The sequence below is a fragment of the Xyrauchen texanus genome, chromosome 18, assembly GCF_025860055.1.
Source record: "Xyrauchen texanus isolate HMW12.3.18 chromosome 18, RBS_HiC_50CHRs, whole genome shotgun sequence".
Lineage (NCBI taxonomy): Eukaryota > Metazoa > Chordata > Actinopteri > Cypriniformes > Catostomidae > Xyrauchen > Xyrauchen texanus.
Window position 1 is genome coordinate 4462471 of NC_068293.1, and position 16787 is coordinate 4479257.

At 37.1% G+C, this 16787-nt stretch overlaps 1 protein-coding gene across 1 annotated transcript; it reads right to left on the reverse strand.

Moving 5' to 3' along the window:
• Positions 1-1352: 1352 nt before the first annotated feature.
• pdk1 (pyruvate dehydrogenase kinase, isozyme 1) lies at positions 1353-16394 on the reverse strand. Its single transcript, XM_052148727.1, has 11 exons — positions 15654-16394; positions 15075-15216; positions 13972-14043; positions 13708-13892; positions 12624-12719; positions 11467-11544; positions 10126-10202; positions 9743-9841; positions 7643-7753; positions 6834-6947; positions 1353-3100 (listed from the first exon to the last, which is right to left on the reverse strand). Exons 1-11 carry the CDS (start codon positions 15760-15762, stop codon positions 2960-2962), a joined length of 1224 nt encoding a protein of 407 aa, XP_052004687.1. The 5' UTR covers positions 15763-16394; the 3' UTR covers positions 1353-2959.
• Between the last annotated feature and the right edge of the window lie 393 nt (positions 16395-16787).

Below are 16787 nucleotides of genomic sequence, written 5' to 3' on the forward strand. Positions count from 1 at the left end.
ACAAATACACGATAAAAACGGAATAGTAATTAAGAACAAAAATGTAAATAAATAAAACACACGTAGCATGCGTCTTTAAGAAATCTGCTCGCATTAAACAGCCCCGCCCCTTCGACGCGCGTCTTTCTCGCTGAGCAAGAGCACCGGACGCGTTCTCCACACGAAAACTTACTGAACAGCGGCCTCTAGTCAAAGATTTAGATAGGTCATCGATTTCGGCACAATAATTGTAACTGAGGTAAATTAAGATAAATCACCATGTTGGACTCCTTTCAGTTGTTGTATATGGTCAACTTCAACGTGATCAATTTCACTCATATTCTCTAAACCTTAACTTTAGCTCATTCATTTCTCTGCTCGCGAATGTTTTGTGCCGCGCGCGTCATACTAAGTCATAATACACAAGGAGATTAAATGTTAAAACTCTCATTACCTTCTGAAAGACTGTGGCATTTTCTGCACGAATGTTAACAGAGGTCCAAATGAGCATGGCAAAGGTTTACGTCTCAAGTTATCTTCACAATTTTATCTCTCACAAAAAAACATACATTGCCATCAGCTGTAGCCTACTCATAAATTGTACTGGGAAACTGTTGGTGTCTTATGTGTTTTACATTAAAGATTAAATATGATGATGATGATGATGATTAGTAGTAGGACTGTTCATAATAATGTTTGATAATGTAACTTGTATGTATTTTTCTGTTTCAGAGAGACGTCTAGTGCCTTACTCCCGTTTCATTTGCTTCATGCCTCAGAAGGGAATAGTTTTCAGTCAACAGTGTTTTCAGGTTCAAAACAACATGAGTGTGTGTATATGATGACAGCATTTTAATTTTATGGATGAACTAACTTTTAAGATCTGTAAAATTGACACAACCTTTAAATTAATCAATGAGTATCTGAATATGTGTGTTTAATAAAGAGTAAATATATAGGCTGAATAAGTAAATAATTATTCATTTAAGTATTTGGGATTTTAAAATCAAAAGTTGAAAATATGTTGATTGTATAACGTCGTTTCAACGTCAGGTAAGCAAACCAATTAGATGGAGTTTATGTTTGATTTCAGTGGCGTGAACGACGTAGAGTCAACGTGACTTCGAGGAGCAAAAACATGCGCAATCAACATCGTTTCGATGTCGCGAGAGCTATGCGCGAGAGTCGTAGATTCGGTCGGTTTGCTATCTGGGTTGGTTGTGATTGGTTAATGTTGTGTCTATACTGTACACCTATATACACACACATTGCAAAAGGGAGTTTATTCATTCTTTCCTTTATTAGGTTAATTTATCGAGTTTACTTACACGTGGACATATACATTGTAGTGTACTATAGGTTGGATTTGAATCATTTTGATTTGTTTCTGTCTGGGTTCGAATTATGATTTCATCTTTGTGGGGGTCTCTTAAAAAAAAAAAAGTAGCCTATAAGCAGGCGTGGTGTGTGTGATAAATAATTGCTTAACACTGCACTTGATTCTTTTGATTTCAATGTTTATTAATACAGGAGTAGAGAAACGACAATAATAAACCACCTTATATCACCCTGTTGCTACTGATGGTATGATCATAAAGGGTTAAAAAAGGGTTAACATACACATTGAAGGAATATATTGAAGGAAAAATGCTTTATTTGTAATTTAAAATAATGGTGCTGATGATTTTTAGAGACCCCACAGGTGTATGATTTTACTGCTTTCATGGGAGCTCATCCTCTCTCTATGGGAGCTCAGCTCCCACGTAATTCGAACCATGGTTTCTGTCTTCTTAATAATCTCCCGATTATTTAGTGTTGTACTGCACCCAGAGCTGCTGTAACAGAAGTAATGAGGCTGCAGCTACAGTCCGTCTCCAGTAAAGTACTCCAAATGCTTTATTGACACATTCTGGATGAGTTTTAATTTGGACAATTCATTCTTGTTCAGTGGTTCCAGATTTAAGATTAGTCAAAAGAAGCTTTCAATTTACACTTGCATGCATTTGTTCAATTGTTTTTGTCAATTAAATACATGAAAGAAAATCATCAACCTTCAGATAATTTCCCTAGCAAGGTGAAGCAAGACGTAGAAATGTCATTCTTTAAAACTCCAAACTCTCACACTTCATTAAAGAGACAGAAAAAAATAATACAAATCCTGTTAAATATTCCTGATAAATATTTACTCACCAGCATGAACACAAAAGGAGTTTTTAATGCAGAATTTCCTAGCTGCTCTCTTCCATACAGTAAAAGTCAATGGTGACCACAGTTGTCAGACAAAGATTTTCAATGAACTGACATTTCAGTCTCACACAATGCCATCGTATATATGTTCAGAAGACTAGGCATATAGAGCACGAGTCATATGGGCTACTTTTAAGGTGCTTTTTGGTCTTTTTTAGAACTTGAAGCTCCCTGGTCATCGTTCACTTTCATTGTATGGAAGAGAACCAAGTGAACATTTTTCAACATTTCTCCTTTTGTGTTCCATGGAAAAAGGATGCCACATGAGGATGAGTAAATGAGGATTTGGGTGAACTATTCCTTTCATTTCAATGTTTTCAATCCAAATAACAGATTTCTATGTTACAATAATACCTGTGAGTTGGGAAAGTTTATAATGGCACACACTCAAACACAAGTACATCCAATTGGTAATGGCGTATTTTTCTATTTGGCACTTGGAACACCCCTGCTAACATATCATACTGCCAACCCAGTTCTCTTCAGACCTTTTAAACTTTCATGAGAACATACTAGAAACCTCTAAGGTTTTAGCATCCCTCATTTATGAAATGTTCCTCTTTTACATCGTGATTGGCCACAGTTTCAATCATTGTTGTCCTCTCTTATATCTCATTGACCTATATTGGTGGACAGATGAAGTTAAGATGCTTGGATCAATGCAATCTGCTCAAGGATCAGCAGTGAGAGGGGAACAGGGCAAGCACATCCATAAGAGCAGCTTTAATCACGACTAGAAGCTGCGGAAGGTGGTCATGTCTTTGGGCTCTTTGCTGGGTACACACCAGTCATCGGCCTCGTGGATGGTTTTATAATGTTTCCAGGCAGATTTGTTGTAAACTGGAAGCCTTTCGATGGACTCGGTGGACAAAGCCTTCAGGGTTAAAGAGAGAAAGAAAACTCATTCAGCAGTTTTATAACCAAATAATCCATTAATCTACAAAGCAATCCTCCAGCACTCCAGTAGAGGCTCCATGACCTGAACTGGGTTTGTTAAATAAGGGTTTTGGTTTTACTACAAATACAATGGTTTAACTATGGTTACTGCAGTAAATCCCCATACCTGCCAACACTCTGGATTTTACCTGGTTTCTTAAATTTTTCCTCCACTCCTCCCACTGTACTTCCGATTTACAATTTCCCCAAAAACAAACGATTTTCTGCATCCACACTTTGCTCACGAGTATGCATTAGACCTCCAGCCTTATTTAAATATGTAATGATGCGTTCCGTATCGAATCAGTACGGGACACGATTTGTCCCATAAGTTGGTCAGATGGCGTCACAGCTAAATCGTTCCAAATCGTTAATTTAACAATGATAAAAGTTGGAATTTTTTTATTTCGGTGGGTAAGGGGTTGTCTTAAAATCCACACATTGTGCTGAAACATGCTATAGTATGGAGGATGTGGGACGGGACTGCTTTGAAAATTCTACATGTTATGTGGTAACTGCATAAAATCATGCAGATGCGGGTCAGGTAATGTTTAAATCAACCATCTGAATGGGGAAAAATTTGAACTCAGCGATTTTTACCATGTACAATTGTGTTCTCAGAATGCTATTCCGAGTAAGGGTGCACTGATCCGATACCTGGATCTGCATCGGCTCTGATACTGAAGCTTTTAAACGGATCAGGTATTGGTCCGACGAGCCCGATCCAAATCCGACAGTGTGTTAGTCGTGTTCGTTACTGTCAAGCTCCAAAAATGACATAAAAGAACCATAACAACACCATTAAAGTAGTTCATATGACTCGTGCATTTTATTCAAAGCCACTTGAAGACGTGCGATAGCTCTGTGAATCACAAAAGGCTGTGTTTAATAAGTAAATATATAAAATGCATGTGCAGCGCCAGCCAGTCGCCAGTCAGACAGTGAATGTCGCTGCTCTGATTTACACACACACACACACACACACTCGCGGCTATTTTTAGCCTTTGTGCGGTGCGCAACATTTGAAAGCTACTCAAGAACAACATCTCAGATGTGGATGCTCAAAAGTTCGTTAACTTATAATATGCATTTAGAATGACGCTGGAGGTGCGTCATTTTTTTTTTTTACCAGAATTTGAATAAGAAGCAAATTAAACTACTGTGAACTTGCCTGAAGAGTTCACAATGTCAAAATAAAAGCCAGATGGTTTTAAAGATGAAGGTGCAGGATTGAGATATATTAATATACATTACTATTATAATATATTATTATTATTATTATTATCATCATTTATTTACAAATTATAATAAGATTTATGTCGAATGGGTTCCAAATAATAACTGTTTGAATGAAAAAAAAACACTTCTTTTCTGCTGATGGCTTAAAAACTGGAATTACTGTAATTTTGCTGCTACATTATCCAGCATACTAGTTAATATTAAAGTGTTTCTTAATAAGCTTTACATTTATATTGAAATAATGTGTAGTTAAAGGTTTGTGTTTTACATATTAAAGATTACACCCAATTATTTCCACTAGAGATGCACCGATCGACCGGCCAGGGACCAGAATAAGCCGATTTTCCGCATGCTCGGCCGGACCGGTGACCAGCCGGTCAGCCTCACGTCTTTCCGATTCCAAGCCGGTCCGTTTTGTTGCCAGCAGTGCAGGCAATAACGTCACAGCCGCATGTAAACATGTCATTGGCGTGGAAGATCTTCACTGTGAGTGAAGAATACATAAAGTTTGAAATGTGTAATAATTGTAAGGCCAAAGTAAACCGTGGGGGAACCGCAACAATAACTTTCGGAACAACAAACCTAATTAGACATTTAAAACACCATCACCCAGCTGAACATGCCCATTTTTAAAAAAGAAGCTAAAAAGGGAAAGTGGCTAAAGCTATCCAGAGCGCAGAGCCAGCCACAAGTCAGCAGCCTCTCCTATCATTCCTTGGAATGAGCAGCGAAAAGACCAAAGCAATTACAAGGAAAATTATGGAATTCATGGCCCTGGATGACCAGCTGTTCTCCATAGTTGAGGACAGAGGGATCAGAAATCTGCTAAAATGTCCTCGATACAGAGTAGGAGGTACTTTCCGACATCGCGTTGCCCGAGTTGTTTAATCTCGTGTCATGTCACACACGCAGCCTGTTATCTGTCAACATTTGGGTACACAAATCCGGGAGAGGGGAAAGGGGGTGCTGGATGGCAGAGGCAGGCTAAATACATACAAATTGTGCCGTTGTGATTTAACGTAATTTTTCCCACCGTGTCCGATATTAAAATCAGTGCGACACACATTGCAAAAGGCGTGGGTATTGTCGATATGGCTTCGGGATATGAAATTCAATTCTTCCATCCAGCTGTTGTTAAATTTACATGTATATTTAGTTTTTTCACCGGAGCACCAGCTGATTCTTCTCCTCCCATCTACCAGTGATGCTTGATTTAACATCCCGCGTCTACTGCCTGCGCAGATATCAACAGCGCAAATGGGTTGTAGGTTGCCAGATTGTGGTCACAAATGATTTGTAATGTGCATGATGTGTGTTATCAATATATTGATGTGATTATTCATATAACGTGGTTTGGGCTATACAAATAACGAGAGTTTTTTTGGGAGAAATAACAAAACAGGAGACTCCCGGGAAAAACGGGAGTGTTGACCGGTATGCAAGCCATTCCTGAAGCAGTGCTCAGTTTAACAACTGATATTTGGACATCTAACGTAAGTTGAGCGTATTGGACACTTCAGTTTTTCAGATCTTTGGAATTGTTTTGTTAGACGAGTAATAAAGAGAAAAATGTCCATTTATAAAAATAGTGGAAAATGACATCTGTTATATAAAGCAACTCATTTGCAGTTAATTGTTATTTCTACCTATTTCCAGTCACAGAGCACTTTATTTTGAGAGTTGTTTAAGTGAGAGAAGATCCTGTAACTTAGTGCAGTTTGGGGGAAATTGATTATAATTTAATGTTTAATAATTTATTTTATTATGAAAATAAAATGTTGCATTGAAGAAAGGTAGATTTTGTTTGTAAATGTGGTCAATAATAGTTAGAAAGAAAATCGGTATCGGCAGGTCACACTTGCAAAATATCGGAAATCGGAATCGGCCAAGAAAATTGCAATCGGTGCATCATTAAATTTCCACACAATAATGTAAAGATATTCTAGACTGATTATGCAAAAAAAACATCACTGGTATTGGCCGATACGGAGATTTCCGATATCGGAAGAGAAAAAGTGACACTGGTGCATCCCTAATTCTAAGATGCGGGTTGCCACTTTTTTGGCGGCACGAGGGTGACCCTCACAATATTTGGCAGGTGGTTTAAATGTTGTGGCTGATCTTGTGGTGTATATGAACACAATCACTGAGTCATAAAGACAAGTACAGGTGAAGGAAAAAAAATGAATGATTAAAATAGAAATACATTTGTAAAAAAAACAAATAAAAAAAACATTGAAACCATCTTATCATTAAAATAATGACCAATGCACAAAAAAAAAATAACACACAAATTTATTTTTCCTAATAATAGATTTAATTTTCTTCAAGAAAAAACATTTCTTTCATTCTTTTGATTTTGGGTTGAAACATGACTACCATGTGTCCTTTAAAAATAACCACTTTTCATTCCGACACTCAGAGGTACTCACTCTAATGTATATGATGGCATCTGTGCCATATCCCTCCATAGAGTAGAGCTTCAGATCACCTTGGAAATACCTGGCGTAGAGTCTAGAGATGGGGAGCCCATAGCCATAACCAGCCTGAGATCACAGGACAGCACACACCATCAACCACAGCGAACATCAACCAACACACTGCTGAGTAGAATGTGAGCTTACAATTTATTAACAATGTAGAGAAATATTTTATAAACTTGTTTAATGTAATTAATAGAATCATTTTGATTAAAATACCCAACAATGATATAATTTAAGTTGTTTTAAATCTTCTGCTTTAGTCTGTCAAAAGGAAATAAATATTTCAGATTTCTAATAGTGGTCGACCAATATATCGCAAAGGCCGATAAATCGGACGATATTCGGAATTAAATGATTGGTCCAGGCCAATACGTTTTCCATGAGGGCACCAGATCCTCTGTTTTCATGTGAAGGAGCTGTCTGAGACATGTAAACGACCAATCACAGTTCATTTAGTTGTTACGTGCCAAGGTCTCAGATGGCTCCTTCACATGCAAGCGGCGATTCTCTGTGCCCTCACAGCTTCCAAAACTAATTGACCAAGCAGGAAAATTTATCAACCAATGGCAATAATTAAAAAAATTGTAAATGTCATCAGATTTATCAGGCTTGGTTATATATTAGTCGGCCACTATATTTAAATCATAAAAAGTAAAGCTGTGAGCGTTTGGCGTCAAAATTGCCATGATACAACACACAGGTTGTACATTTTAGTTGTATGTTCAGATCTTAGCAGTGCAGTGATGTGACATACTGACCAGAGGAGTGGCTCGAGATGTGTCCATCTGAGGTCGAGGGGCAGTGGAATATGTATACGTAAACAGTCTGTCAATCTTCCTCAACGGAACTCCACCTCCACGGTCACTGACCTATGAGAGACCAAGAAAGGCAGATTTGAGAAGGTGATGGAGATTCACATCAGAGGGAATAAGCATCATTGCTTGTATTTGTGGAGTGATGATCCACTTTCTTATATGAATTATGAGTCATTAAGCCTTAAAGGGACAATTCACCCAAAAATGAAAATTCTCTCATCTTTCACTCGCCCTCATGCCATCCCAATAGGTGTATGACTTTCTTTCATCTGCTGAACACCAGTTATGATTTTTAGAAGAATATATCAGCTCTGTAGGTCAAAATGATGTTATGTGAATGGGTGCCAACATTTTTACACCCCAAAAAGTACATAAAGGCAGCATAAAAGTAATCCATATGACTCCAGTGGTTTAATCCATATCTTCCGAAGTTATAAGATAGGTGTGGTGAGAAACAGATCAAAATATTGAAGCCATTTTTTACAAGAAATGATTCTCCCTACCCAGTAGGTGGCAATATGCATGAAGAATGTGAAAGTTATAGTAGAGATTGACTGAGCAGGGAGAAGAATTTGGAGTGAAAAAGGACTTAAATATCTCACCCACACCTATCATATTGCTTCAGAAGACATTGATTTAACCACTGGAGGCTTATGGATTACTTCAATGCTGATTTGTTAATTTTGGCACCAAATTCACTTGCATTGTATGGACGTAAAGAGTTGAGAAATTCTTCTAAAAATCTTCATTTGAGTTCTGCAGAAGAAAGTCAGTCCTACACATCTGGGATGGCATGAGAGTGAGTAAATTAGAGCATTTTCATTTTTTGGATGAACTATCCCTTTAAGGATATTGTTAAATATGAACTCTGAAAGGATTCTTATACAGGAGGTCAAGTCTTGCCTGACTGACTGTATAGATACTGTTTGCATATAAAGCTTGGTGCCCAGCACTTCTGGGTTCTTTTGGCAGCGCAGAAAATAACAACTTTCAATGTGTAGTTTGCTTAAATGAAGCTGAAAATGCAAAAAAAAAGTGCTGTTTATTGTGCCAAAACCAGGCTCAGAAACTGAAGGTGCTCCAGGCAAAAATACCCTGAAAGTAACAAAAATCACCCTGATATTTAAAATATGTGGGCAAAAGTGTAACTGTATAAAGTACATGTTAATTTTGACTGAATTTATGAATAAGAAGTATAGTTATCTTGTTATTCATTTTTGAGACTTTGTTTATTTAATGAATTAAATTTCACATAAAAAGATGATATTGTTTGTTAATTATTTTGTTAGAAATGCCCCTGAAAAACCAGAGTGTAAAATCAGGACAGGGAAGTAGCGAACAGACGGTGGGAAAATAGCTCCGTACAGTTACAGCACTTAAAATATACTCAAGTAAAAGTATACAGTTTTTAAACTACATAAAGTACAAATCTTGGGAAAAAGTAGTTAATTACAGTAATGTGAGTATTTGTAATTTGTTAGTTTACACCCCTGATTCTTTGACACATTGTCTTCCTAGAACAGTAATGGAACAGGGTGTATCAAATCTCACCGGTGCAAAGCGCGCAGAGCTCGCCATTCATACGTCAATCCTCGCATGGTGTCACGTGACTGATTTATAGAATGTTAAAAAAAAATGTCTTTCCTAACTATGACGGGCTCAAACATGGATACTACAAAATTCCAAAATGAATAAAAATACCAGATGTACTTAATTGTTCAACCAAAATCGCAATAACCAGAAAGAAAAATAAATAAAGATTTGATTCATAACATGGTACTTACACTTGGGACTCTTATTTTTAAATGACAGACTTAGCTCTGTTACAATACTCTATATAAAGTATTAGCCAAGTTGAGCTTTTTATAGCCATTACATTTACCAGATTAATGTTTTTGTTTCTGTATATTTCAAGTTAAATGAGAAAGAAGGTTATTTATTCACAAAATATGAAGTTGGAGACACAATGTATGTGTTGATGGGGCATGTTTCCATTTAGTCACATTTTTCTTTGCATGTCCTTATACTTAAGTCTGTCAGTACCTTAACAGTCAGGTCCTCATGGCCGAGGGCGATCTGCACACGTACGGGTGGATACTCCATGGCATCTTCATGCAGTTCCATGGTAGCGCGCATGGCATTCTGCAGGGGTCACATAGTATATTTATAGCTCAGCACTGCGGTTACAAATTAGGTTTCTCTTCTACACCTCTAAAAGGGCAAATCATTTAACAGCATTAAAACCATGTATACTTAATATCCAAAACTGAACATTTAGAATTTACTCCGTTTTTTGGGGGGTTGTATATGCTTTAAAAAACTGTGTATATACTTCAGTGCAAGTTTTATTGCAGCATCATGACAAACAAGCAGTGAACATACAGATAAATACTAAGATTTCAGAGGTAAAAAATAATGCACCCCACCTTAAAGAGCTCAAACACCATGTGGTACAGATGAGAGGGCACATAAACCACAGAAATGGTTTTATCAGGTCCTTTAACTGCAGGACAAACACATGAGAACAGCAGTCAAATTCGGGGGTTGGGAACTGATAACCAGTTCTCGTTCAGAATAGGTTCCATTTGAAATACAGGAACCGTATGATTTTTTGTTTCCGATAACATTTCCCGCATGTGCAATTGCCACAGATGCCACACTAAAATACTCTTCACAGATCTCGATTAACGCATTTACCGTTATTACAGCAAAAGCCATAACAAGATAATAAAGCATTATATTGTTACATACATACGGTTTTGTTTTCTTTCCTAAGATGGAAATAAATGCATTTTGACAGGAAAAACATATATCTGGGGTCAAATGTCAGCATTTTCAAATCTGTGATTAATCGTGACCAACAACAAAAAAAAAGTAAATGTGATTAATCGCGATTAAAAATGTTATGAATTGACAGCACTACTTTTAAGTAAATCAAAATCATTAAAAAGGCTTTTTGCCTCAGTCTGAGGTTGAGAGCAGATACTGAATTAAACTTTTACTGATGTACAAGTTATCAATGTCCAACTTGAAATGAAATAACTGTTAAAGTGTCACAAGCATGAAGTACAACATCTCAACGGTCTGTGAAGTATCACAGGTGTAAAGTACAACATTAAATAAATGGTAACCGTTTCAATCAGGCACTTACTGACTGGTTGTTCATTTGACAGCACACGTGTTGTTTTTGGTTTGCTGTTGTACCGCTTCTCTGCTTTGTGTTGCGTTTGACTTCCGTGTTAAATACATGTCAAGCAGCACCTCTGTTTTTCAGAGCATGAGCATAATGCCGCGGCCTACTGCAGACTGATAGATGAGTATACATTCTACGTGGTATACATGGAACTGATCTACAACCACATTATCTTGGTGTGTTAGTTCAATTTCGCAAAAACTACACAGGTATGATTCTGGTCGGACTAATGTGCATAAGTGATTTTTAACAAGACAAATTATTACTTTAGTCCGACTGAAATCAGACATTTAAAGCGTGTGTAAACACACTTGTTGTGTAGTTAAAGATACACATGAGTTATGATGGAATTGTATAAAATAATAAATTTCTTCTTCCTTTTGATTTTTTTATTTAATATATATTTAGGATGAATTATTAGATTATATTTATGCTTCTACAAAGTCTTGTGTAAATACCCCTTTTTCAAGAATTGTATTAAACTTATTTCAGATTTTTTATATCTGCTCCGTAGAAATCTGAAACGACATCCTGATCGCATGACCACCTGTAAATGTGGAAATCAGGAATTTACCATTAAATTCTTCCAGCACGAGCTCAGGCGAGTTCATGTAATACCGGTCACACAGGTTTCGTGCATTTTCATAGGCATCTGAAATCAAATAAAAAAAGTAAGTGAAAGTGTACACCTCTATTTCTTTTAATATTAAATACAAAAGTAGATTTTTTTCCCCTATTGGCATTGTTTGTATATTCAATCCACCAATGTCTGCTTCAAACCAGTTTTTAGAGGAATTTTAGAGTTCCCCCTTCAAAATCCCAATTTAACCCCCTGTCTGTAACTACTGCTAAATGCTTCTAATAACAGGGTTTCTGCAGAATTAAAGACCAAGACCTTTTACAAGACCTGAACAAATAAAATTAAAGCTGTATCCCCATACCAAAACAACACACTCTCAAAATAAATAGTGTATCACAGACTTTTAAACAGGCAGGGGCACACATTCAACATGGCCATCAGTAAAACAGGGATATATGCAAGTTTAAAATCCTCAAGACATGTTTTCCACAAATATATCACATTCAAATTGGTTTATGAACAGTGTCATTATATTAATAAAAGGTTGACCAATAAAGAATTGCATGTTATTTATTTTTAATAAATAAATAAAACATATTTGATTCAAAGTGTGGAACTTCTACGTTTAAAAGCTGAAATACACAGGGGACTCTTATTTTGAAATGTTTGCGCTTCACTGCTTCCAGCTGCTCATTCAAACAGATAATGGAAATAAAATGTGCACTCCTACAATAATCTTCAACATATTACAATATAAACAATTAAAAGTAAACATTGTTATATTTCATCAACATTATATCATCATCAACAGCTGATCTTTAGTTTAGTTTGTCATACATTTCTGTTATGCCTTAATGATTGTGAAATGAAAGGCAACAACTGAAAACACTCACAAGCCCCTGTGTGCTTGAACAAAACACAACAGAGCCACGTTTTCATTCTGAAAGATGCAGCGCATGCATTCATTTAATTAAATCGTATTCTTTTGAAGTTTGATTATTGCATTGGGTCATATCACAATTCCTGTTTTTCTGCCTCCAAATTTAAGACCTCTTTAAATGATAATTAAGACTTTTGTTGTATCATTTAAAGATATTTAAGACTTTTTATCACCTTAAATTTTGGAAAACTGAATTTAAGATCACTTTCACCTTTTACAACATCAGTGACACAGCAGCTGGGATCAATGCTGCCGATCTGTTTGGGATGAGCAGGATTCACACGCACCTTTCCTCCAAACAGAAGAGCTGAAAACAGGCAACAGTCAACAGCAGGTCACAGACATGGAACATATTAGAGCAGGGGTTCTCAACCGTTTTTTGATGAATGCCCCCCAACTTCATTACATTAAAGTTGTGATAGGATAATATTTATTATCAATCTATTTCTGCCTAAAGTAGTTAGTGTTACTGTAGTAAATTCTTGGGCCAAATTCAAATGTTTTCTGCTTCTGGCGCCTTGATTCTCACTGATTGTACTGTCCATTGAGCCGTATCATCTACAGAGCCATACGGGTGCATTAGCATTGTGCCTGTGTATTTGACGCTGCTAAACCAGATTCTTGAGAAGCGTCGCTAGACTTTAAAATCAGATGAACCACGGTACAAATGCATACCAACCCGTATAATTGAGAACCAACTGATAGTCTAGATAAACCTTTTAATGCAAAGGGGAATACTGAATAGATTTGAATATTATGTCTGACAAACACCCCCCATTTGTAACCCAAAACCCCTCTCTCTACCACCCCCATTGCGAACCCCTGTATTAGACAGTCCTCTCATTGGTGGTGCAGCAACATGGCTCAATGTTTAAATGGTGACTAATCAATCAGTTATTGATCACAGATTAGAAAATATGGGGCACTAGACACCACAGGACTGCAGTGCAAACATGCCAGCCGGTGTTGCAACACCAAACAACACAACGACAGCACATTCCACAACTGAATTCCAGAACAAATTACCAACAACATCAGATGTACATATGAAGAATTGAATTAATATTTTAAATATATTAAACAAATATTATTATTTTAGCAATATGTGCCATCTAACTTAAAAGTAATGAACATTATTTAAAGTAATCTGATTGCAAGAATTTAAAATGTAGTGTTACACTATTTTACTTAAAAGTAATTAGATTACAGTAAATAATTAATTTGTAATCAGATTACACCCAAAACTGATTATACAGCCCACAACACAGCACTAAATGTGTGTGTGCATGTCTTACTGTGCTGGTTCAGGAGCATTCTGATTGAAATCCTGCTCATGTAGAACCGGTCCAGGAAGTACTGCATGTTCTGGCTGGTGATGGGGTCGGTCCCGTAGGTCTCCTTATATTCAACCACTCCTTGAGCCATGGTTGGCACCACATCATTGTGCCGGTTTCTGATCTTAATCACTGCATCTGTGAAGCTAACAGCAATAGTGTGTGAGGGATGTGTTGTGTGAGTGTGTTCGGGTAGGACTGAAGGCTGTGTGTTGTTTCTCTTACTCGTGTGTGACCATTTCATCATCGATATCCTTGTCCTTGAACTCAAGTATATCCTGGAAACTTTGCATGTACCTGCAGAGATGCAACCAAAGTTCATGGCTCAGATATACACTTTTATGATAAGGATATACAAAACTGATTGGTCCAAAGGTCTGAGACCACTAACGAACACGCATCTATTTTGCATTTAAATAGTTTAATACAGAATTTAACATTGAAAATGATTTTCAGAAATACATATCAATTGAAAGGCTTAACAAGAACTTCTTACGATCTAAAATGTCCCCTTTTAGCTGGCATAACCGCCACAAGTTGTGCAAAGCTTGATGATCAAGACCACGTTATCCAGCATGATTTGAAAATGCACACACACACATATACATATATATACATATATATATATATATATGCATGTATATGTGTGTGCATTCTCAAATCAGCCCCATACACAGCAAGCTTAGATGCACTGTGTGTTCTGGCACCTTTCTATGATGGCCAGCATTAAGTTTTTCAGCAATTTGGGCTACAGTAGCTCTTCTGTGGGATCAGACCAGACGGGCTAGCCTTCGCTCCCAATAAGCATCAATGAGCCTGGGGTGCCCATGACCCAGTCTCCAGTTCACCGGTTGTCCTTCCTTATATATATATACAGTATATATATACACTGTGTATATGTAAGGGATAATGTACAGTCAGCCAGTTGTTATCGCAAAAAAAACAGGACCCCGATGCAAAGCAGGTAACTGTACATAATCCCGCTTATAACACCGCTCCTAACCAAATAAATGCATGAAATATTGATTTGCGTTTAAATTATGTGAGAAGAAAGAAATTGCTGAACAGCTGAAATCCACCTCAGATTTGCTTCAAGTGCTGTTGGTGTTCATTTTGTAATTAATAAACATCTAACTTTTCATCATCCAGCTTATTACACAGGATTGTACAGTGATCAGAAAAGGAATGATGGCTAAAATAACCAGATTAGTGGCCTGATACATGGATGTGCGGTTGTTACTCAAAAATATCAAACCACTAGATGGCGCCATTGACGAATCAGACATGCAATAAATAAAAATAGAATATATGAATGATATGACACTGACCAGCTCTGCACCAGGCGCACTGATGGAGTCCTCAGCAGGTTATCAGGCAATAAATCGATTTCCTTCATTATATTTGCCAGTCTGACAGCCAGCTCTTGTCTCAGAAAAGTGATGGAGGTTTTCTCACATGCATTCTCAGAACCTGAATAGGAAAGTGTGAACAGAAAGATGGAAAAAAGTCCATTCCAGTCCACTTACAAAAATAGATCCCTTGTATATTACCATATTTTTGGGCATGGTGCCTTGGTGGAGGCAATCAAATAATATCAAGGAATATATTAAGTACTAATACTGTCAATGTACTATGATACTTTAACAGTAATTTTTGGTAAAGTCTATTCTATTCTACTGTCATGATGCTTTCTAGTATCATGGTAGCCATGTTTTTAGATATGATGCCATGGTAATAACACGTTACAGTACAGTGTAAACCATGGTATATGAATACAGTAATCAATGTAACATAGCACAGAAGTAAGTAGCATAGTATTATCATGGGATACCATCACTGTACCAATGTCTCGCCACAGTCAGACCTACTCTATGCTAATTTAAAGGATAGGGTTGTTCCAAACTCACCAAAATCTATGAACTGTTTCATAGAGAGAGGAGAAGGAGAAAATCTGGAGAAATAGTCGATTTGCTTGGAGACGGATGCAATGTTCATCAAAGTCCTAAAAATCCTCATATTGGCTGCTTTTAATGTGTGTAATTCTTCAGAAAATCCGGAGAAGCAGTCAACTCCTCGATGTCAACCAGACGGCCCGTCAGAAAGTGTCTTGCCGTAATTCTAAAGACATGATGTCTTTGTTCACAAAATGCAATCAGCAGAAGACTGTATACTTGTTTCTCGCTGAGTAAAAATGAATGTCAGGCATGTTCGCACATGCAGGGCTTCACTCATTTAAAATCAATGATGCACGACAATCCAGACCTGTCTGGAAAACGCAGTAACAGTAATGACACGGTTAATTATAATATCTATTTCATTTGGCTCCAGGCACGCAGTTAAGCACGTAGAAACGCATGATCGGTGTGTTCAGCACAACTGATAAACCCTCCAGAATGTGTTGATATACCCTATTTGAGATACAGAGAAGCATCATCACTGGGCCTTTTACCGCAAGAATCAATACCGTACATTACCACTACACACTATCCACCGCTGAGCTCCGGTGATAAGCTCCAAAGTGCTGTTACCGTACAAGATTATCAAAAGATTTCACCAGACTGCTGTAAACAAGTTGTTAATACTGCATGGACGTAGATGTTTCCATGGGGCAACGAACGTCCACTCTCTTTTACTTCCGCTTGGATCACGTGCTTTTCTAGCGCTGTAGATTGGTTACTCCGTGGCTGCCCATTCACTGCCGTACACGACTGGATTTTGGACATTTACTTTCCGAAAATGTTTAGGTCTGAAAGGTCTTGAAAAAACTTTTTTTTTTTGAAGAGGAAAAAAAAGTTTGGAAGAGAGAATAAAAAGTTTTTTGAAGAGAGAAAAATATTTAAGACTTAGGCTCAGGAAGAATCTGAGCCACTATTTATATATATATAAAAAAAATGCCACAGTTATTTCCAACTTGGTTCAGGGCTTACCACAGTAACTAAACGATTCACAAGCACCAATTCAAATTTATGAGTATGGTTGATTATGATATTGTTACTTTATAGTTTATTATTTTCTACTAGCTACTACTACAAGGACAAACC

Bases quoted from the DNA above. Each gene is read 5' to 3' on its own strand.
- pdk1 (XM_052148727.1), bottom strand. From the start codon at position 15,762: ATGAGGATTTTTAGGACTTTGATGAACATTGCATCCGTCTCCAAGCAA. The intron at 13,893-13,971 runs GTAAGAGAAACA...TATTGCTGTTAG, and splicing joins GATGAAATGGTCACACACGA to CTTCACAGATGCAGTGATTA. The intron at 12,720-13,707 runs GTAAGACATGCA...GCCTGTTTTCAG, and splicing joins AATGCTCCTGAACCAGCACA to CTCTTCTGTTTGGAGGAAAG.